The sequence below is a fragment of the Nesoenas mayeri genome, assembly GCF_963082525.1.
Source record: "Nesoenas mayeri genome assembly, chromosome: 1".
Classification (NCBI taxonomy): domain Eukaryota; kingdom Metazoa; phylum Chordata; class Aves; order Columbiformes; family Columbidae; genus Nesoenas; species Nesoenas mayeri.
Window position 1 is genome coordinate 70,513,721 of NC_137541.1, and position 23,308 is coordinate 70,537,028.

At 38.6% G+C, this 23,308-nt stretch overlaps 1 protein-coding gene across 1 annotated transcript in view; it reads left to right on the forward strand.

Annotated features, from left to right (window-relative positions):
• Positions 1-23,308, forward strand: part of LOC308053212 (potassium voltage-gated channel subfamily KQT member 1-like) — a gene marked incomplete at its 5' end in the record, with an annotated part of 492,142 nt that overhangs the window by 284,007 nt on the left and 184,827 nt on the right. The window contains one exon of the mRNA XM_080364037.1: positions 5,870-5,931. Within this exon, the coding sequence (XP_080220163.1) occupies positions 5,870-5,931 (62 nt within the window). The remainder of the gene's footprint in view (positions 1-5,869; positions 5,932-23,308) is intronic.

The window sequence follows — 23,308 nt, forward strand, 5'->3', positions numbered from 1 at the left end:
TTATTATTACCTTTCAAAAGTGAATGACGTCACACAAGATCCAGAATCTGAATTCATTGGAAGCAATTATTGTTATTTTTCAAGTTAGTTTCTCAAAGATAAAAACCACTAAAAGCTGTGTTAAAACAAGATAACGATACAAGAACAGAATAAAAGCTATGCTGGGTCAGACCAGTTCTGACTCCGACAGAGCCAAAAGCAAGGCGCTTTGTGAGATGTATAAAAAAAAAAGGGCATGCATAAGCCTCTAACCTTCTGGTAAGCTTTCAGCCATTTGCAGATCAGAGACTTCCTGACATCATTTCCGTATATTTCAAAGTGCTAATTGGTTTGTCCTCAACAAGTTTGCCTAGTTTCCCCTGTAAACTTTTAACATCTGTGACACTTTGTGACAAGAATCTTTGTGATTTAATTTTCACATGCACATATATAGTGAGGAATCCTCCCTTTTCATTTGTTTTGTTCAACGCACCTAATAGCTTTCTTCCAAACTCCTAGTTTCAGGAGTGGGCTTGAAAACATTAAGATAATGAACACATTTTCCAAAGACTTGAATCCCGTGGCTATACTCAGCAGGCTGTGTCCTAGCCTCATTAGAAGCCCATCTCAGTGTTTCAGGTAATACAATTTTGAAAGATGAAATGAAGATTCCTGTAATAATAAACAAACCCCTTAACAATTGGAACTGTTGCTATAGAGGCAAAGCACATGTTAATAAAATTTATTGAATTAACAAGGCAGATGCTTATGTAATGATACAAATAAGATGAGTGTAATACTTGACCTTTACTACACATGATGGATTTAATTGCTTTTGAATGCAATTTTTGAGACTTACTATAGCTTTTCAGGGGCAAAGGTGAAGAATAATGCCAAGGTAAAACAAAAGGTCCAGTGTTTGGATTCAGAAAAGTATGCAAAAGACTGATGTTAATCTGCGGTTCATCTGAACCTCTTGGGTCTGCATAACACAGGTGGGAATCCCTGCAGAAAAAGGCTTTCTTGTAAAATTTGACAGTTCCATTGTTTGCCCTTTTTCCCATTAAATGCCACTTAAGCTTTCTGATGCTATTTCCTTCCCAGCTGTTAAGAAGGAAATTGCATCACAATATCTTTTAAAGCATAATGAATATGCTTAGTTTAATTTTTATCTTTAAAGTGGATTAATATTTGAAATGAAAGATACCCATATCTCTGTGGGAACTGATTTATTCCCTTCTGGAGACAAAATCAATCCATGGCAACTTGGTCAAAAATAAAAACACTTAGGACATTTTCCATAGCTGTCACATGTTCACAATCTTGTCTCTGAAAGTTCATTTCATTACTGGGGTTGATCTATCTCAATGCAAAGAGCCAGCAGAAATATCACTGCAGATCATTTGCTGTTCATCCAAGTTCTCTGAACAGTTATGAATTCCATCCTTAATAAAAAGCTAATAAAGAAACTTGCATTTTGTTTTGAATTTGGTATATTAACTTTTTTGTACATAGTATAATGAAAGTGTGTCTAAGTCCTGCCATCAGCACCTTCTAGAGGAAGGGCAGGAGTGTGATGCAGTTCATACCAGATTCAGTGTATATGGCTTCTCTCTAACAACTTGGTTATGTTGTTCCTCATGAGCCACTTGAGCAAGTTGTGTCATCTCAGAGGTTGCATAAATGAAGCAGGTAGGAAGATGGATCTTTTGTTTGTGGCTGTTTTCTTTCTTGAAAGGTGATTGCACATCTTTAACCTGGCAAATTACTGCTAGCAGCCAGATTTTTGCAACTTGTAAAAGCTAGAGATTTCTACTTTCAGTGTATACTCTTAAACATTCATCATGAAACAAGTAGCTTTATCACAGAGATTTCTGTGTTGCATTGCGGCCTTCTAAAGTAAGAGATTTTGGTAGTTTACTATTTCTATTTTCTTTAGGCTGTCTAAGAGAAATCACTAGCAACTGATCTAGTACTATGTCATACCTCTTTTTAGTGTATTCTACCTGTCAATTGGCTCTGACTGACAAGAAAAGAGACTCAAGTCAAAAGTCACAATGCCTAAGGCAACTATGTTATTTGCTATTTCATGGCTTCTTGGTTTAAAAGGGCAATCCTGACTTGCATTTTCAGAAGCACACCTGGTTTATAAACCTAAGAATCAATTTCTTGCCGTAGGCTCATCACAGTTTTCCCTACATAGATCTTTTATAGAACTGGAACAAATATGGGTCCAGAATGTTGTAGTTGCATTGTGGTAGAGAAAAGAAGGTAATGGTGTCTCTTGCACTATCCTGCTTTCTGCAGTCCCAGTACTAAACTTGTTATAACTCACTGATGTTTTGAGATATCTTTAGCCATCTGCTGTATCCTAGATGTTAGTATGCTCAAATTCCTCATTTTCTGCGTAAAAAAAAAAAAATGGTTTTCAGATAAATTTTAAAATTTTTCAGTTAGCATACTTCTTTCTATATATTCCATATAAGTTAAAATCAAGGAAGGATTCTTACTCTGTAAAGCAGAGTAGATTATTTCCAGCTTTTAAAATTTTCAGACCATCTGTCTGCAATTCATTCACTGTCATAATGTTCCCCATAAGTATTTTTTCTGTCCAAAGAAAAAATACTGTTTTCTTAAAAGCTTGGTATAGTACGATGAGACTGAGCACACTAATTGGGTAAAAAATTAAGATTATAGTACTGTCCCTCATTTGGTTGGTTCTTTTCATCTTACTTGTTTAAGATGGTAATTACTGGTTTTTTGTAAAAGAAAACAAACTTGAATAATGAGTAATATGTCATTTATATCATGTGCATCCACTTGGGGAAAGAGTTGGGGATGGTCTTTCATGTTTTCTCAGCTGGTGTGGGGAATACCTAAAAGCTTTAATTTTTTCTTACAAGAGCCATCTCTAGTTGTTCACTGGAAAGAGATGGGTCATATTTTGTGAAAATGATGGAAAATAAGTCCAGGATCATATTATTTTGAAAGTAGTATAGCACATATACTCAGCAAGGCAAAGACCTTCAAGGAAGAAATTATTTATTAATAAAGATGAGAAATGGACTAGATGACCCAAGAAATATTCAGTCTCCTGAAGTATAATGCATATTGCTTGTATACTAGTGTTTTATCTAATTCAAGTCTAAATATATAAAATGATGGGTTTGTAACATACCAACAGTGTGCTACATACCAACAGTGTGATATAACCTTGTTTCAAGGTTTTGGTTGGGTTGGGTTGGTTTGGAATGGGGTTTTTTGTGGGTTTGGTTTGATTGTTTGTTTTGGTTTGTTTGGTTGTTTGGGTCTCGGGTTTGTTTTTTTGAGCTAAAATTTGTCTATATGTATTTTCATCTGGTTTTAAAAAATTGTGCATTCTTTCATGATGATCAGGCATGCTTCCTTCTGCCTGTGCCTCTCACATACACATATACGCAGTTACTGGCTTTCTTAGCTGGTGTATCTGTTTTATTGCAGACCAACACAAAGAACAGACAAAATTCAAATGTAAAAAGAATGTAAAAACTAAGACATTTCAGATTTATAGTTAGCCATGCAATTTTTTCAATTATGTAAAAGCAAATAATTTGATGTATGAAGTCTAAAATCATATATCATGAAAAGACTCAAGAGAGAAAGCATAAATATGAGATAGAAATCAAGTGTCCTAGAGCAATGTTATTTGAACTTCTGCCCACTCTTCTTGCCACAATGCTCTGCACATTTTATACGCACCCCATTTACTTTTAAATATGATTCTTATTAGAGATTAACACTTGTAAATTAGAGCTGAATGCAGATTTAAGAAATAGGAAAGACTGCAGCCTTTTGTGACGTATGCAGCCTGCATGCCAAAAAGGGGATGGACATGACACAGCTACATGCATGTATATAATTCTTTTCACCTCATCTGATAGGAGTGCCACATGCCATGAAATAGCTTCTCACTGCTTATCTGCTTCCTATTTTATTGTTTTCTGTTCCACACCGCATCTGAGAATAACTAAAATAGGAAACATTATTAACTTGATTTGGCTGTTTGGCAATATCTAGGTGGTCATATGAAGGATGTAATTAGAGCCGGTGAGGAAATTATTATTTTTAAAAAACAAACAAAAAACCTTATTGGGATATTTTTTCAGGTTTGGGGGGCTTTTTGATTTTAGACCTAAACAAAAACACTACCTACCCACTGATGTTCAAATCACATCCCAATTTAGAAATCCCCAAAGGCAAGTTTTTTCTGGTAAATACTTTGAAAGATGATAAGTGTCTACAGATTTACTAACTAGAAAGTAGACTAAAAAGTCAATTATTTCATTTTAGGCAGAGATGAATACAGAGATAAACTTGATCCTCCACCACTTATATTGTAAGAGATTTCTGTGGTTGTGAACTAATGAATGAACAGCACACATGTATGAGTCAAGCTGTGTCATTTATGTTCTGTCCCCACAAGGTGTCCTTGAGCAATCTTTGAATTTTCTCTCTGTATGGTATTTACTCCTCTATGTTCTCTGATGAAACATTTCTCCTTTCTAACGGCTGCACAGAGCTGTCATAGGTCCATGACCTTTTTAACACACTAGATGGTCTGTAAGAGAGAAGGAAAGCTAGAAGAGTCCTCTTGCCAACATTGCTTTTTGCTGAAGTCTCCCTCTAAGGTTGTGGAGCATACAGTACAAGTTACTTGGATGCAAAGGTATCACTAAACATATCACATTAGCCAACGTATACACTGCTGATGGTAAAGCAAGTACCATTCACTGAGAAATGCAAGAATGAGAGTTCCTTGCAGAATGGGCACACGTACAGGCAGTTACAGTGGATGCTGATGCACTGTAATTTCACATCTCCATCTGCCTTCCAGTAGCCCTTCACACTGTGCACATGCCCTAAGCAAAATGGACTTAAATAGCTTTAAAAACCAAAGCTCAAGCATTCATAAAAGAGGAATAATTTGTAGAACAAATGGGGAGTACTTACTCCAGCCCAGAATTGGCAAAATAGTTTAGTAGAGAAAAATGTATCAAACTTCATTTGACATAGACTTCTAATTTACTTTTGCATTGGGGATTGGGTTTTTGTTTGTTTGTTGTTTATTTTGTTTTGTTTTTTCTTGTGGATTTTTTTCTCCCTTATCTGAACATACCATTTTTGTGCTTCATTTCCTGTGAAATTACACCCCCATTCCTTTACAATTGGCCATCTAAATAGAAGGAATAGACCCCACTTCACACAGTTTTCAATCTTGGCTCTCAATCCCACTGTTTGCAGTGTGTGAGTGAAACACAATGAAGAGCTGGCCTTATTTAACCAAGTCTCATGAAGGCTAGGAAGGAAAATGCAGATGGAGATGCAAGGGCTTTTCCCAGGGTCACTCATTTGCAGAGAGGAGCTAAGACTTAAGTCTGTGCCTCTCCTGGACAGTGCTGCCTCTTACATCTACAACCTCAGCTGAAATCTGTTTTCTCTATGTATAGAAAGTGTACATTGTGCATTTGAAGGATATTCAAAATGGGGTTTTGCCTAAGGAGCATGCCTATTCCATCTAACTACATGCAGTTAATTGAGATAATTTAATAAGGAATCAAGTTACTCTGGACAGTATCTACAGTCCTTCATGTCCACAGACTACCTCCACCAAGGTTGCCCTTTAGACTAGCTTAATCTTGTCAGTTAGACAAGCTAACTTCCTTCTCTCCAACTACTCCCTGACTTCTGAACACTATAAAGAAATTCCTTCTTATTATGTTCATGTTATTTATAGTACCCTAGTATTTTACTAGCTTCTTTTTTTTTTGCTTTAAATACCATGGATACAATTCTTAGTTTGAGTTTATTTCCAGTGTAGTGAATGTCCCATCTTTATTCCTTTTTTATTTAGAAAAGGGGGTAGACAAAGGATACTATACTGTCGGAGCCAGACTGATCCGGCTAGAGGATAAGGTAAGTGCATGAAAGCTTTTTTTTTTCTGAATAATGATATCTGATCTACAGACATGTAAGATAGTATCTTGGCATGATTTACTTTAGAATTACAGGGCACTGTAATAAAGAGTAATATCCTAATTTTTGTAAGGGAGTTGATGAAGTATCATGTGCATGTTGTTCAGCATTAACTGTTTACCTGCCATACAGATTTGGTTCTTGATTTTAAAAGGGACTACATCCATATTGAAGCCAAATCATACATCTTGTAAATATGTCCTGTGAACTGACAAGGTGTCTGTCATACCAGAATTGTTGAGTTAAACAGAACAGCTAGTATCAGGAGCATTTGTAAATAGCAACAGTTGATATCTCTGTTAATAACCTTGAGGTTCTTTAATGTTTACTGCGTTTTTCCCCTGTGCAGTTGTCTTTACATCGACCTTACCCCTCCCTCCCTGTCTTCTTTCCAATATTATGCTCATCTTTATTATTAGGTAGAGTTACTTAGAAGTATGACTGAAGGCCAAAGGTTCTATTGTTTTAGACTTACTCCAAACATCCTCAAGAGCTTCTCCCACTCAAGTGATAACAAAAGTACAAGTTTGCTTAAAACTAATAATCTATTTCTCTAGTGGTTTTCTGATTAGGTCTCTTACCTACCCCTGAAGACTGGTGTCCCTAGAACAGTGTGCTTTCTGTGGGCAGTGGCAGTGCAGTAGCTTTGGTATGTGGTATGATGTAACAGCTGAGACAAAAATCCATTTGAATTTAACACATCCAGCGCCTATTTTTATACTTATCTTACTCAAATTTGTAATGCAAATTTTCTTTTCATTTTCTTTTTATGGGGAAGTGAGGCAGAAAGGAAATCTTTCATTAATCTTAAGAGGAATTGTGCATCTTGCCAAAAAGCAGAAATTGAAATCAAACAAATACAATTCCACCCTCACTTGCTTAATATCTAATGATCATTGCTAGAACAAAATTGGAAATATGTGATGCTGTGGTGTCAAAGGACAGGTTTTCTTTGACATTTAGCTTTTTGTGACAGTGTCAGAGAATCTGCTTCACAGATAAAGACAAATTATCTCAACTTTTAAAGTGGATTGGTCCCTTGCTCAGACAGTCGCATTCAAAGTGAAAATGGCTTTTGTTCAGAATAGCTTAATTCACTTCAAAAGAGACATACTGCTCTCTAGCCACTGTATAATCTGTAAATTCACACCACTAGTTCATTCAGATTTCTGAATATGCATATATAGAGAAATCCACAATACAGGTTTGAAAATGTAGCAATGAAAGTATCTGCAATAACAGTTAGGTTACTTTGTGTGAGAAATACTACTAGTGTTGTAAATACTTCCAGAAGCAGTTCTTCATGGTCTCCTGCTTGCTCCATATTTATGAAGAAGAGAGATCAGAAAGTTATTAATGTCTGGCATTGGTCCAGCTTTAACACAATATGCTGTGGATTTGATAACTTTTTATTTCAAAGCCTCAACTAGCTTCTCCGTGCTTTTAAGTACCGCAGAGGTGTCATGGTGTAAGGAGAGGAACATTACAGGAGATGCCAATGTATGCAGTAAATGCTGCAGTCAGAGGTCTCTGCAGAGGATATCCATTTATGCTCAGTATTTACAGCTTAAACCAGTTACAAAACCAAACTCTAGCTGATTCAAAAAAGTTATAATTTTTATCAATACTATCTCAATGTAAATACTTGGAGATGATAAAGCAACATGGTTTTGTCTTCTCATGTTAAATATTAAATGTCTAATGTGAGTGTGTGGTAACCAGTCTGTAGCAGGGATTCACAACAATGTTCTTGGAACAACATTTAAGCATGGTATAATAAAAGTCATATAAGCATGATATAAATATAGTTGTCACAAGCTCAAACCATTAGTGTGGGCAAGTCCAAGCTGCTATTTTGTTTGAAGAATTAAACTGTAGTGCTTTAGCTGACCGCATATTGTATGGGAACTGGTGATTTCTATCTACTCATTGTTCTGGAGAAAATGAATAGAAGGGAATAAAAATATGTCAAGATACTGTCATAAGATGGCTTTATAAAAGACATTCAATCATTGTAGCGTCCTTTTTGTTCTCAGACCAAAGTACAAATGTAAAATAAAACATGAAAGTCTGATGGAACCCCAGGCATTTGTTGTTTCAGTACCAATTAGCCTTCCTTTAGGTGTACAGGGCTTCATTCTCATATTCCTGCCAAGAAAGTAGACACAGTGCATGAAAAGGGAAAATATTTATTGTGTTGGCTTGTTTGGGGTTTTGGTATTGTGTTGGTTTCTTTGGGTTTGTTGTTTTTTTTCTTTTTGATTTTTGTTGTTGTTGTTGTTAGTTTCTTTAGTTGCATCTTTTTGTCATGCTAGGTTAAAAGATATGTGTTTACATAGTGAAAACAAAGTTAAGCTTCCCAGATATCTCTATTTTAATAGGACAATAGAAACAACCACATCCTGCTGTCAAACCGCTTCCCCTAAACTATTTTCCCATGTCTCATGGGCTCTCCTGCTTTAATAGTTCACTGTGTAGTAGCTGCCATTTGCCCGAATGTGAAACAATGTTGGAGTCAGGAAGGACAAGCTGGGTTTCAACCTCTGAGGAGAATAAATGAAGCAAGGGCATGTCTGACATCAGGCTCCAGCTGGTGGTGAAAAATGATCTCCCCTTTGGAACTAGAAAACCTTTGGGATCAGCCTCTTCTCCCTGGAGAAATTATTTTAACATTCAGTCACCCAGTATAGTCATGGCAGCCTCCCAGCTCAGTGACACATCTGATAAAATGACACATTTTTGGACAAAGACCAGTTGGTGTAGATTGGTATAAATGCAGTGTGTATTTCAACATTTCAACTACTTAAAAATCTGAATCAATAAGCTATTAGTATACCTCTAGCCCAGACTGATCTTTCCCAACAGCATTTTCCAGTTCATTTGGTTTAGTTGTTTCTCCTAAAGGAACTCAGAATGTAATTCATGCATTCAGAGCTGCACATTGTTCTACATAAAGCATAATTATTCTTTTTATAAATTTTGAGAGAGAGAGGGAGAGAGGAGTGTGTAATTCTGATGGCTAAGTTGAACTTTATTCCCTTTAGAGGTTCACTACTATTTGAGTTAAAATGTGGGATTTGCTGTGTAGAAGACATAGGCACGGATCTCTGAAGTGGTTGCTTAGTGATAAATGAAAGCTTTGAGGCAAAAATGTTTTGAAGATTCAAAGATAACAGCCTTCCATTCACATGGCATGAGCACTGTTGTCTGCAGCCTCTCTTTCATGACCATCTGCACTCCTTATGTATGCTTAAGGTAACAAGGAAGAAGTAAGAACAAGCTTGTGTAGGATGAAGTACCGTGTGAGTCCAGCATACAGCAAGTGGAAATACACTTGTATCACTTTGCTTCTAAGCATTGTAAAGCTGACTGGAAAGGGATAAAGTGCATGATGGCAATTTCCAGACAATATATAAAACTCTTTTGGCAACATTAGTGTTGTGGAAGGATTTACTCCTTTCATTAACACTGTGTGATGCATAATGTAAGTTTATGCATAACATTTTTCAACCTGTTTTTCCCTGAGTAGGGCACAAAAAGCTTATTTTGTTGTGGTGAGTGTAATAATGTATTGTGGTTCTTTTCATTAAAACACTGAGATGTTTAGAGAAAGAATGGGGCTTCTTTCCCGACACATGATGTGTGCCGTTTGGCCGACCCTTTCTCTAGTTTGATGGCAGGGTTTAATTTTAAATTGTGGTATGTAGCCATTGACAGATTCTTTTGAAATGCATTTAAAGGGAGATCAATTCCAAGATGATGTTCTAGAGCTGGCATTAGTTTCTGTTCAAAATTGTAAACTAATGCTTCGTTATGATGAAATGATTATTTTTTGTCTTCTTTTCTTTTCAAAATTAGAAACAAAAATTGTGGTGTGCTGTGTCAAACTGCACGACAACCTATAAATAAAAACAGGAGAGAAAAGAATTTACGAATGAAAGGTTAGAAGGGACAGCTGTGTTGTCTTTGAAAAATAAATCTATTAGGTATTTTTATAATTATATGGCAGTCTTCTTTATGTGGTATTTACAGTTATGATTTACGTGCATATTACCGTAACTATTTCCATACTTATAGACAACATGTGATAATGCTAGAAGCCAAAAGCAACCATTTGGTAGCATTTAAAAAATGTAGAAACACTAAGGGAAAACAGGGCAGTAAAGCAGAACCCTTCTGAGCTCTATCCATCTGAGTAACATGAGCCAGAACAAAAGTGTCATCCAACACAAACAAATGTAGAGGTTGGATTGTGGTGGTAAACTCTTTCTTTACTGATTTAAACACTCATTTTACAGCTAGGAGCTAAAAAGATGGGTTCAGAGAAAAGTGATATTTCCCTATCACCTTATTCCTTCTAGATAACAATGGAGAAATGGATATTTGTGAATCTGACCCCTGCTGTGATTACATCAGGAGTCATCAAATAGTAAATTATTTATCATGACAGTGCCTGCAAGTACCACCATAGTGAACGCCTTCTCAGAATTTCCATTATAAACCTCTAATTTGGGGGGATGGGGGTGGTGATGAGCAACACTGAACTGCATTAAAATAAAATAAGGGGAAAAGCTAAAAATTGGTGCACAATGAGTCAGTTGCAAAATGAGTGTGCTAGATTTTTGAGGTTTCAAGGATATGTCTGAAATAAACCCAGCAAATGCATTGGTTAACAAAAACACATTTTGGCACAAAGGTGTGTGGGGGTTGTTTACCCCAGTTCCTTAAAGACTGAGCCATTCCATAATATAAAGCTTTTCAAAACGCTTTTTGCAAATGGGTGTTATGTGGATTTTCCTAGCTACTAGAACAGGCTGATAGTTCTTGAAAGCAGTTGAGGCATACTGCCGTTATTTGTTGTAAATAGAAAATACATGGCATTCTGGCCGTTTATGGTTTGCTAATATGCTTGAACACTGCTGATTTTTTGAGTGTATCTTCTCAGGACAAATGTGTGTGAGTCAATAATTAACATAGCTTATGTGACTTAGAGTTACTAGCATGTCTTGTGAAGAAGGTGTATTGCTTGTTGTACATGTTCTTGGAGCATGCCACATTCAGTTCAAGGAGATGGACAAGAGGTTCACATGGAAAGATGCTGTGGATGTGTATTTGGAATGGAATGCTAGAAAACACAAAGTCTGGTCTCATTTACTCCATAGCAGTCCAGCACAAATCCATTGATTCTGCTATTGCCTAATTAAAAAACAAACAAACAAAAACAAACAAAAAACCAAAACAACAACAAAAACCAACCAAACAAACAAAAAAAAAGGCAAAAAACAAACATGATGCTTCAAGCCAAATTCTGTTTTCATTTATGCCAGTGGAGTTAGTCAGGATTTATGCAGGTGTAAAATGCAAATTTCTTACATGGCTTTGAACACAATTCCAGCTTATGCATTGTGGGTTGGCCCTGGCTGGTTGCCAGGTGCCCAGCAAAGCAGCTCTATCACCCCCCTACTCAGAAGGATAAGGGAGAGAAAATGCAGCAAAAGATTCGTGAGTCAGGATAAGGACAGGGGGAGATCACTCACCAGTTACAGTCACGAGCAAAACAGACTCAAGTTTGGGAAAATTGTTTTAACACCCATTGAATGAGTGTAGTGTAGTAAGAAAACAAAAGCTAAATCTTAAAACACTTCCACCTCATCCCTCCCTTCTTCCCGAGCATAACTTTACTACCAAATTCCCTACCTCCTCCCCCTAAGCAGTGCAGGAGAATGAGGAATAGCAGATTACATCAGTTCATTGCATGTTGTCTCTGCTGCTCCTTCCTCCTCACACACTTCTCTGCTCCAGTGTTGGGTCCCTCCCATGGCAGACAGTCCTCCATAAACTCCAACATGAGTTCCTCTCACAGGCTGCAGTTCTTCATTAACTGCTCCAGTGTTGGTCCCTTCCGTAGAGTGTAACCCTCCTGGAGCAAACTGCTCCAGTGTGCCTTGCCACAGGGTCACAAGTCCTGCCAGCAAACCTGGTGTAGCCTGGGCTCCTCTCTCTATGGGGCCACAGGTCCTGCCAGGAGCCTGCTCCATCATGGGCTTCCCACGAGGTCACAGCCTCCTTTGGGCATCCACCTACTCTGGTGTGGACCTCCATGGGCTGCAGGTGGAGCTCTGCTCCAGCATGGACCTCTAAGGGCTGCAGGGGGACAGACGGCCCCACCATGGTCTGCACCATGGGCTGCAGGGGAATCTCTGCTCTGGTGCCTGGAGCACCTCCTCCCACTTCTTTACTGACCTGCAGAATTGTGTCTGTCACATGTTTTCACTCCTTCCTCTGGCTGCAAGTGCACATTTTTTCCCCCACTTCTTAACTGTGTTATCCTGGTGACACTACCACCATTGCAGATGTGCTTGGCCTTGGCCAGTGAGGGTTCCATCTTGGAGCCATCTGGCGTTGTCTCTATCAGACTGAGAAGCAGCTTCTAGCAGCTTCTCACAGAAGCCACCCTTGTAGCTCCCTTACTACCAAAACCTTGCCATTCAAATCTAATATATCATGTCATGTTCTGCTCAATAGGAGTGAATTAACAAAGATAAGGTAAAACTAGAAATGGAAACTCAAAGAATTCAGTATTAATCTGAGTGAAATAAGGTTTTTCATCTGTTTCATCTGAGTGAATCTTTGTGTTATGCTGGGGATTTAAGGTACCATGGAACTGAAGTTGTGCATACATTCTTGTACTGAAACATCAAGACACATTTTCAATCTGAAAACTAGGTAATGCTGATTTAACAGCTTAGATCTGAGCTGCAGAGCTTTTCTATTTGCTAGCTGACTTCTCAATGCAGACAGGAACTGTTGCACCCTGGACTTCTTCTGATTATCTGGAATGGTTTTATTCTCAGATAAACCTTGCTTAATATGGTTGAGAGGAAAAGGCTTGTTTTGAGCTGTCTGGTTGTGGTGGTAATGTCTGAAGGATTTGGCAAATATAAAAGCTAACTCTGATGTGTCTTTCAAGCAAAAGGAAAAAATATATAGATCATATATTCTGAAGCATATCTGAAATAATCCTGCCTGAATTCTTCCGTGTGGTTCTTGTCATATATGGTACTTGGTAGCACCCTCCTGATATTAAGGTTGTACAGCACTTTCCACTATAAAACTCTATTTTCAGTTGCTTACATCTTTGCCAAACTTTAGCCATCTGGGCTGAAATTTTCCAAGGCATATATCTGCCTCAGGCTGAGATTTTCTGGAAAATTTATATGTCAGTGTGGGTCATCCTTTCTATATCACAGTAACCTGACCCACTGTGAAGATTCTCCCAAAAGTAAACATAAAAATGCTGATGGAAAACACTTGAGCTTCTTCTAAATTTGAGCAAGAAAATTGGACAGAAATGGAATATTATCTGCCAGCCTTGAGACCCAGAGGCCTGATCCAAAACATCATGAACTCAGCAGGAGGCTTTCACATGGATCAGGCCCTGATTTTTAACGAGTGAGGGAGCAAAGAGTTTCACATCATGAACACTTGCCAGGATGCAATTCACCATCATAAATCAAATGTTAAATTATTCCAAAGCCAAATAAATGAGCGTGCAGATGGCAGTGTCTGCTCCCAAGTGATTGTACTGACTGTTGATTAGCATCCAGCTCAAATAGTTTGATCTCATTTATAACCATCTCAAGGATTGCTGTGATTAGGCAATTGGTGCAATCTAGTTACTTTTCTGTTCTCTTGGCTGGAACTGTCCTGGTGGAACCAAAACTGCCCAACAAATGCTGGCCACGACGCCTTGGAGCACGCTGACATGGGGGAAGGCAGGAGCTCACAGCCATATGCTGTGTAGTAGCCTGAAATCAATTTACAGCTACCTTACATTTAATAAGAAACCAGGAGAAATGCTGTGCTACTCTACACTAATACTCATTGAGGTGAGCACACAGATGAACTGTGACTACCAAGGAGGATAAAAACAATAAAGTGATTTAGGGGTGCTGTTAAATAACTGAGCCTTTGGGAAAGGGAATATTTCACAGGCTGTTACGATGTTTGAAATCTAACCCATATTGATGCGCCCCAGCTGTTTAACCTGCACAGAAAAGGTCCTGGAAATATCAACATTGACCACAAAGGCTGTGGTTGAGGGAGCCTGTGAATTTCTTCCTGTTCTCCACCAGAGCCTTCTAAGCATCACAACTGGTGAGAAAAAAATTGAGAAAGGGGTCGTGAGCTTAGAGGTGTGGATTTCCTATAAGTTTTAGAGAAAATAAGTGGCTGAGTAGAGGACAGACACAGTTAAACCCTCTGCTCCCAGAAGAAAAGCCTGCAGTGTGAGCACTGCTCTTCCCAGGTGCCAGAAATTCCAGGCACAAATGCAGAGGAAACAAAGCTTTGTTAGTTCTTTTGCTGATGAAGCATTTTATTTACTATTGTTGGGTGAAAAAAATATATTTTTACCTCAGGAGAATTTTGGAGATCTTAACAATTTTTTATGATGTTAAATCTTCCCACAAAAAGCTTTGACCTGAACTTCCAAAGAATAACAGAAATCAGATCAGCTATAAGTATTTTGCTTCTACCGTTTGAAACTTTTAGTAAGTTATTCTAAATTAACATAAAGTTCTAAATAATTGGTCATCCTCATACCCAAACCAAAATGCCTTCATTTAGAAATGTGAAAAATGAAGCATTTCAATATTTTTTCTACCCTGTTCAAATATTAAAAAGAAAAAAAAACCCAATCATTAAACGTGTGTTTTGTTTTTAAAAAAATGTTATTTTCAGATGAAAGTAAATTTCATTTGAACAGTTTCTATTGCCTCAATCTGTTATTGATGTTAAACAATTGAATTTAGAAAGCTATTTTCAAGAACAGATTTTTTTGTTGCTCTTAGCTGGGCTATGGCTGTATGTTGCAAGTGTTTTCTTTCCTACAGACAAGTCAACAGTTTTCCTTTGGAATGTTTCTCCATCTGAAAATTACAATTTGTTTCTAAATGGAACATTTTTGAAGAGGCATCATGTTATATGGAACTGTATTTTGAATCATATACTGATAAAAAGTATTTATAATTCTCTACTTCAGAGTGACTTTCTAAAAATCAGAATTGGGGTGAAATGCGCTGATTTTTCTGAGCATTTGAGTTGAACTGATTTGTTTCTAATTCATTTGTTTACAATTTATTATTTCCTTCCGTTTCTGAATGGAAGACATTTCAGCATCACGAAGAATTCACAGAGAACATAGAGAAATTTTCCTGTAGGAAAAAAAGTAACTTTCCTTTACAATTCCTTATTTTAGAATTACTGTGTTGTTTCCACCTACTGCATTTTTCAGATCAGTAATTTAAAGGGCAATTTTATTATTATTTAAATGCTGGGTAGTATTGACCTCTAATTCCCCTTGATCGGGGGAAGTACACTGGAAAATCCCAGATTTTTATTATTCAGATGGTTACTGGACTAGCAGCTGGATTTGTGTCTCATGCAAGAACTGTGATGCTGAGTCAGAGCAAACATCTGTTTAATCCCGGAGCAATTCTGTTGCTGCTGATGGCCAGGATCGGATGCTAAGGGATAGACTAGAAGAATAAATTGAGTCTAAATTGCTATAACTAGCCTCTGTGTGTTTGCAATGGGTTATACATAATAAACAGTAGGAAGAATAGTGCTGTACAAGGCAAGCTACAGGATGACACAGCTCTGTAAAACAAAAAACAAAACCAAACAAAGCAAAACCAAAACAAAAATAAACCAACCAACCAAAAAGATACACCGGAGTGCTGTGGCAACCTATCCTGACATGTTAGCTGTATCTAGGGAAGAAAATTTTCAGGCAACAGTAAATTCATGTAAAGGACTTCATAAAGTCTTACAAAGTAAGGAAGAGAGATATGAAGAAACTGAGAAACTCTTTTCTCCCTATATTTGCCACCAGATATTTGCAAGACATAGCTTTACATTGTATGTAGCAGGAAAATAGTGAGTAGATCAGTAACACTTACTGACTTCTACAAAGTAATTACTTTTCCTGCTAGTAAGTAATTTTGCTAAATTATATTCATATTTTTCTTGTTTAGAAGTTTGGCTTTGATTTCAGTGCTGTGTTCTGGGGCGTTTCAGTAAAACATATGTTAGTTAATGTGTCTGTTACACACTGCAGTCCTTCGAGACCAGGAAAAGGGAACTGGGTTCTGTGTTTGAGGAGGTGAGGTGGTGTAGAGTACATCAGATCTCTTCCGATCATGCACATACAGTGCTCATTTTATTACAAGTTTGGTCCTTGAGTGCATTTTTATGCAATGTCAGAATACAACTGAATAATACTAAATCACTCAGTAGATTATCTAGGGGATTTATTCATGGTCTTGTACTTGAAGAATTTTGCTTTTTCATTGTCAGCAAGTGTTTTTCTGCAGGCTAAAGTGGTTTTGTGTGCAATAGTTATGACTGTGAGCAGGCTGAAAGAAAGGAAGCCCAGTCTGTTGGTTCAGGCATGGAGCCCCAGCTTCAGAAACATGGAGTGCTCTGCCAGAGAACCTCCGTGCAAGTGCAAACAGGACTTAGTCTCCCCCCACTATAAAATGATACTTTGCTGCTTCACTTACTGTAAGGTACTCAGATACTATTGTACAGAGAGACATATAAATACCTTGTCCAAAACTGTGTCACTCAGCATCTAGAAGTATTCCTTTTAGTCTCAAATACTGCTTTCTTAAGAGTCCGGTGCCCTTCTCTGGACTGAGTGATCCTAAACATTTCTCCTTTAATCTTCTTTGACCTTATAATGCCTGTCTCTGCTGGTTCAGTAGACTTTTTGCTGTCACTTGAGACCACAGACAGTGTTCTCAGCTCTATAGTTATGGTGCCATAAAGTATCTTGGGATCACATGATTATACAGCTTGGAGGGCAGAGACTGAAGCACAGGAGGTTCCATCTAAACATGAGGAGGAACTTCTTTATTTTGAGGGTGATAGAGCACTGGAAACAGGCTGCCCAGAAAGGTTGTGGAGTCTCCTTCCCTGGAGACATTAAAAACCCACCTGGACACATTCCTGTGTGATCTGCTCTGGGTGAACCTGCTTTAGCAGCTGGATTGGACTAGATGATCTCCAGACATCCCTTCCAACCCCAGCCATTCTGTGTGACCTCAGGAGATTGTTTAGGCACTTCAGCACCCTACCATCTCTACTGTGGGTCTAGCATGCTTCTCTAGTATATCGTGTAGCATGTAGATGAAGAAACAATCACTAAAAATGTGTGGGCAGGCTTTGCTCGTGTTTAAGGCCATCACTAAGTACAGAACTGGCAGGTCCATGTTTGTTTGTGAGACCTGCAGCCCACAGTTAAAGTTCACATATGGAACATGGCAGTGTCTTGGGCCTGTGTTTGCAAAACCTGACAACTAGAAGAAATGAAAATTCTGTATATTTTCTCTTCTGCAAAATGCTAACAAAAATAGGAAGTTATGACTGACATGAAAAGGACTGTTTTTTGAAGAGGTGAAGCGTACAGCGATGATGTGTAAAGCAAGTTTAACAAGTATGGAAAGTGGTCAAACAGTGTAATTTAAAATGTAGACTGGTACAGAGCCATGCTCTCTGCTGCTAGGTCAGGTTAAATGCCAGATCAGATATCTACCTAGAGCCAGGATCTGGCTCACACAGCTTCCCTGCCTCTTCAGGAGCAGAAAGTGCAGGCCATCACCTCTGTGATCATATCACAAGTCTCCTACTACTCTGTGTGTTTTTGAAGGCTTCAGTATCTGGAGACATGCAATTATGTGAGAATTCTTAAAATTGTCCATTTCTAGCCCTCGCAGTGGAGATATGCATGAAATGAAGGCATCCTCAAGCCTCAAAATGCTAAAGAGGAACAGGATGAACATAAAATATATAGTGTGTATTTAAAATGACAGGCTTTTTAAGACAGCCTGGTTGTACTGATTGTAAATAGCTCTAGCAGACACATATATATTGCTACACACTGCCCAGGGGAGGCAGAAAAGCCAGCTGAAAGGCCAAGTAAATGCTCAGAAGCAGAGCACCCTGGCCTCTCTACCACCATAAGCACATTGCCAACTGCACCGCACTTGGGAAGTTTAATGTGAGCTCAGGTATCTGCCAAGCAACAGGCACTACCATGAGGACATACCCTAGGAGGCAGCAGAAGCCCATGTTCTTTTGCAGCAAATCAAAACACATCAACCGTTTTCAAATTTCCTCCTCTGCCTTCCCATGAGCTGCCTATTAGTGTTAGTTTTGTTACTGACTTTCGAGGTGCTTAGTGGCCACATTATTTATGTGCTTTGCACAACTTGTTGCTGTGTGTTATCTGGAGAGTTTCTGAAGCCACAAGCAGCAAGTCGTCTTGCCTGTGAAAGGCTAAACCTGTAAGCTGTCACAAGACTGAGTGGGTGTCATGCAAAGAGCATTAACATCTTTGTGCAGTGTTCAGTTTGCCTCAGTATTTGCAGTCAAACAGAAGAAATAGCTGTCTTCTCTGCTCTTGTTTCAAAAATCTGTAGTACCACAGAAGGAAAGTGATCCTTGATGAGTACCCAGAAACTGAAGCACCAAGCGGCACCACACATACCTGAAATTAATCTAGTCAAGGCACTTCAAACCCATTTTTTGAAGGTCAGAAGGACTATATCCAAAGGGTATGCTTACCGTAAAGCCAAATTTATAAGTATGATTACCATATTAATGGGATATCCATCATCAGAAATGAATGGCTAGGTAGACAAGACCACGCTAATACCCTGAGGATATGCATTTCTGGGCCCCCCTTAGCTTTGACCTGTCCATTCACCCTCATCATTAAATTAGTACAGTGGGCAACTGCCCCAGGGTAGCAGCGTGTGTGCAGTGTGTGAGAAGGCAGCTGTGAGGCTGGGGAGATGCCTGCAGGATGAGGTCTGGTCAGGAACATGAGGTTGGGAAAATGGTAGTTTTACAGAGCAGGATGGAGGTGAAACATGGAGTGAATCTTGCTGGATTTAGTAACTGCAAACAAACTAGATTTTCTTTGAGATTTTGAGAGCTTGACCTGCAAATCATGCTTCAGGCCAGATTTCATTTGAGCCTGGTCCCACAGCCTTGCACAACTCTACCTTAGTCAATACTTTTTTTTGGTGTAGTTATTGTATATATGTTCACTGGGTGTGCAGTTGTATGGCTGTGTATATATATATATAGCTCTGATTTATGTTTTGTATTTTTGGATCTGCATCTTTTTTTTCTGTCTATCTTTTACATTTTATGCATTTCAACCTCCATTTTTTTGAAGTCTAGAAAGCACTTCCAGTGCACCATAAATACTGAATACTGTTAATGGATTTGACTAGAGCTTTTACCATGTACTCTCAGCTCTCCTTCTGTACCATGTTCTGAACTCACTATCCAGAGTAAAAACCAAACCAAACCAAAACAAAACAAAACAAAACCACAGTGTTTCCAATGTTGAGAACAATATTTATTTCCAGCCCCAGCTACAGGGTAACTGCTACTCTAGGTACTGTCACTGCAAGTGGGTCAGATCCTAGAGTCCCACTGAAGTTTTACCTTGAATTGGGATTGCAAATAGATTCCTGATCCTGTGGTGAAACATATCTGCTTGGGAAGTAAGATACTGAATGGTGACAGGAACTGCTATAAAACTAACGCTACCTTGATATGTAGGGAATAGAGTACTCCATATGCTGCTGTGTGGTTTACTTCTTTGGCAAAAATAAACTGCTTGTATTTGGAAGGTAATTTTCAAGCCCCAAAATATCTTTTCTGCATTTACTTGATTTTTCTAGACGGTTGGGCAGGCTGACCGTAGCTCAGGCTGGTGGGAGTAATGGTTATGTCATTCAGCAGAAAACTCCCTTGTGTGAGCAAATTTTGTTTCATTTTGTATTTTTTCCCCTTCTCTCTCCTTCTCCTTCAAGGCCATACATACACAGGGAGGTCACAAAATAGAAGTAAACTGTAGCCAGTAAAGTTTGGATTTTGAAATAAAAAAAACCCCTATGAATACTTATTAGAATTTCTTGTTAATGAGGTCATTTATGTCAGGGCAGGAAATGTACAAAATAGCACAGGATAGAAAAATCTAGACACTGTAAAACATGCCAACAAATTTGGTGTGTATGCATTACTCCCTTAATATGTCCCCAATGTAATCTACAGATCCCACAAGTGACCACATTCTGTTTATGTATGTAAAAACTCCTATATATGTAACACTCATAAGAGTAGCAATTTTACTAGTGGGAAAAGATTATTGTGGTCTTTTTATATAGTACATAGGTTTACTTTGAATGAGTCCTCATAGAAGAATGCAGAACCATGAAAAACTGTTAAAATGTCATGATTATATTAATTTAATATTTAAAGGAATACTTCACTTTAAGTTATGGCTCCAAAATTACACTGCTCATTCATGATTTTTTAATGTATAATTGGCTGCCTCCAAAAATGTCACAGTAGGAGGAAAAAAAAGTTCATTTTCCTTGGCGTGTGTACTGTTGCTATTCCTGTGTTCATTTGGCTTGGCACGAGTAATGCTGCTGCAGTCTGAAATAACTTTTTATATGTTGACATGTGCATTTAACTAGAATAAGCAGGCAGAGTGGACCAAGTTGGATTCAGGAATGAACAAAATATATCTTGTATTGCACCTTTTAATAGATCAGCCTACATGTATGATTCTTTTTCATTTCTTCATTGTAACAGCATGCATGCACCTCCTAGCTGCACACAACCCCAGTACAAAGATGTGAAAGATGCTATGCAGCAAGTTAAGATTAATGAGGTGAGGAGGGGAGAGTAAAGAAGAAAATAAGGAAATCAAGGGACACAATTTTATCACGTAAAGTTGAGAGGGGATTACCATTGATCTGTTGAAATGTATTTAGCCTTTTATTTAGCCTGTACTTTAGACATTTGCTCCATTATTGACTGTCCCTTGCTCTGGGCTAGGGAGAGACCTCTTAAGTCTCACACACCTTAAGGTGGACTCTGGAAACCGCACCTCATGTTCCCCTCTAGCCTGGCCTTAGTCTCATTGTTTATGTGACTGTTGAGCCTTCTGCTGAGCTTCAGGTGCCAGATTTGACCCACCAGTCTGATCTGTAAATCACTGACCACTGGTATCTGCATTGGACACCAAGCAGCAGGAAAAAGACCATAGACCTGCACTGCAGGTGCAGGTATGTTGCTGCTTGGGGTCATACTGGGCAGCACTTTCCCCTTTCCCTCCCTCTCTTCCCCCATATCATATTTGCTCCCTGTTTCATCCCCAGCACACAGGTCTCATCTGCCAGGAGGCATCTGCAGGTAGCTGGAACTCAGTAGCTGCACCTCTGAAATATGGATGATGCTGATGTTCAAAAGCATGTGGCTGGTGTCTTCCCATGGGCAATCTTCATGAGTACTGGGTGTGGGCAGATGGCAGCATTGCTGCAAAGCCTTCCACTCTGGGGCTGCAGGTACACGGCGCTGAATAGTTTACCGATTCATTGCACATCTCTTCCTCAGCTGGTGCTTTCCTCCAAGACCAGCTCAGAGGGTTATTCTGTGGTTTGGTTTGTGGTTACATGACAGTGTCTAGACCTTACGCAGAGAAAATCTTAACTGCTCGCAGGGGTTTAGCACAAGTGCTTAAAGGCAAGAAGCCAAATAAGAAGAATGCAAGTGAAATTTTGCAGGCATAGAATCACAGAACAGTTTGGGTTGGAAGAGACTTTCGAAGTCCAACACCCTGCCATGAGCAGGAACATCTTCAGCGAGATCAGGTTGCTCGGAGCCCTGTCCAGTCTGGCCTTGAATGTGTCCAGAGATGGGGCATCTACCACCTCTCTGGGCAACCTGTGCCAGTATTTTACTAACCTTGTTGTAAAAAATGTCTTCCTCCTGTCTAGCCTGAATCTCCCTTCCTTTAGTTTAAAACCATTACCCCTTGTCTTATCATAACAGGCCCTACTAAAACATCTGTCCCCATCTTTCTTATAGGCCCCTTTTAAGTACTGAAAGGCTACAATAAAGTCTTCCTGGAGCCTTCTCTTCTCCAGGCTGAACAACCCAAACTCTCTCAGCCGGTCCTCACAGGAGAGGTATGCCATCCCTCCAATAATTTTTGTGGCCCTCCTCATGGCAGTCCCATGATTCTGAATGTCTGGTTTGCTACCTTAGCCACTGTGGTCTCCTACTTTGTTTTCTGTGTTTTCACTGGTCATTTTTTCTGGGGAGAAAAAAATTCGTCTGTACCCACCTCCTTATGGTCACATAGAATTGACAAATAATGACACAAGAGCAGATAGCTGTGCAGTGTGACAAGTGTGACTGGGAAGTGCATGTTAAAAATGAGCAATGGGTAGTTCTGTGCTTGTTTTGCAAAGTAGGCAAAAGACACCTTATTCGGTTATAAACAGGAAACCTGGGCCAAGTTTGTAGAGGTTCCTGCCCAGGGCCACTCCCTAGAGGAGCTAAGGCTTGATGTACTTGTCAAGATGAAAATCATGATACAGCCCATGTTCTGCACACTGTTGGGACCTGCACCTAACCACATCTCAGCAGTGTTTTCTAGTTTTTGTACGTTGAAATTTTGTGCACAGAAAAAAAATGATAGGTCAGTTAAAAAAAAAAATAAAAATCCGAGTCAAAAAATGAAGCATCAAGAAAACTTAAAAACGTGTTGTTTTAATTCTACTGCACTGAAGTCTACTGCACCAGTCTAACAGCCCATACTAGAAGTATCAAAGGGTCTGGGGTTTGTGGGCTTTTTGTATCACTGTGTCAGTCTTATGCCTCTGCAGCATTATCACAGTGGAGCTGGAATAAGGCAAACATGTTAAAAGAGGGAAAGAATAGAATCAAACATCCACTTTACAGGTACTTTCTTGTCCAGCTTTCTTTACATATAATCTTTTAGATATATATTATTGCGGAATGTACACATACCAAATTTGGTATTTTAAAAAGAAAGTTTTTATGTGTCATACAAGTGCCATTCAAGTTATTTTCTTTTGTTTCCTTTCTCTGTATTCAACCATCATGCTCTTGTAAAGAATTCTGAGTAGAATTTTACTGAATGTATCTTTGAAAGCTGGTATTCATCTGAAAACTAAGAATCTCATCCTGCATGGTTTACCTACAGTGAAAGCTTGGAATGAACACATAAGCATTCACAATAATTGCTAGGCTAGTACTGTAGAATAGAATTTATACAGTGTAATGCAGGAAGTTAACTAATAACTTATATATAAATCAAATAAAGCATAAAAGGAGTGACTTTATCATTTCAGTGAGTTGATGTTTGGAAATATATGTCCTACATGACATCTGTTGATGTTACAAATGGTGGTTTCTG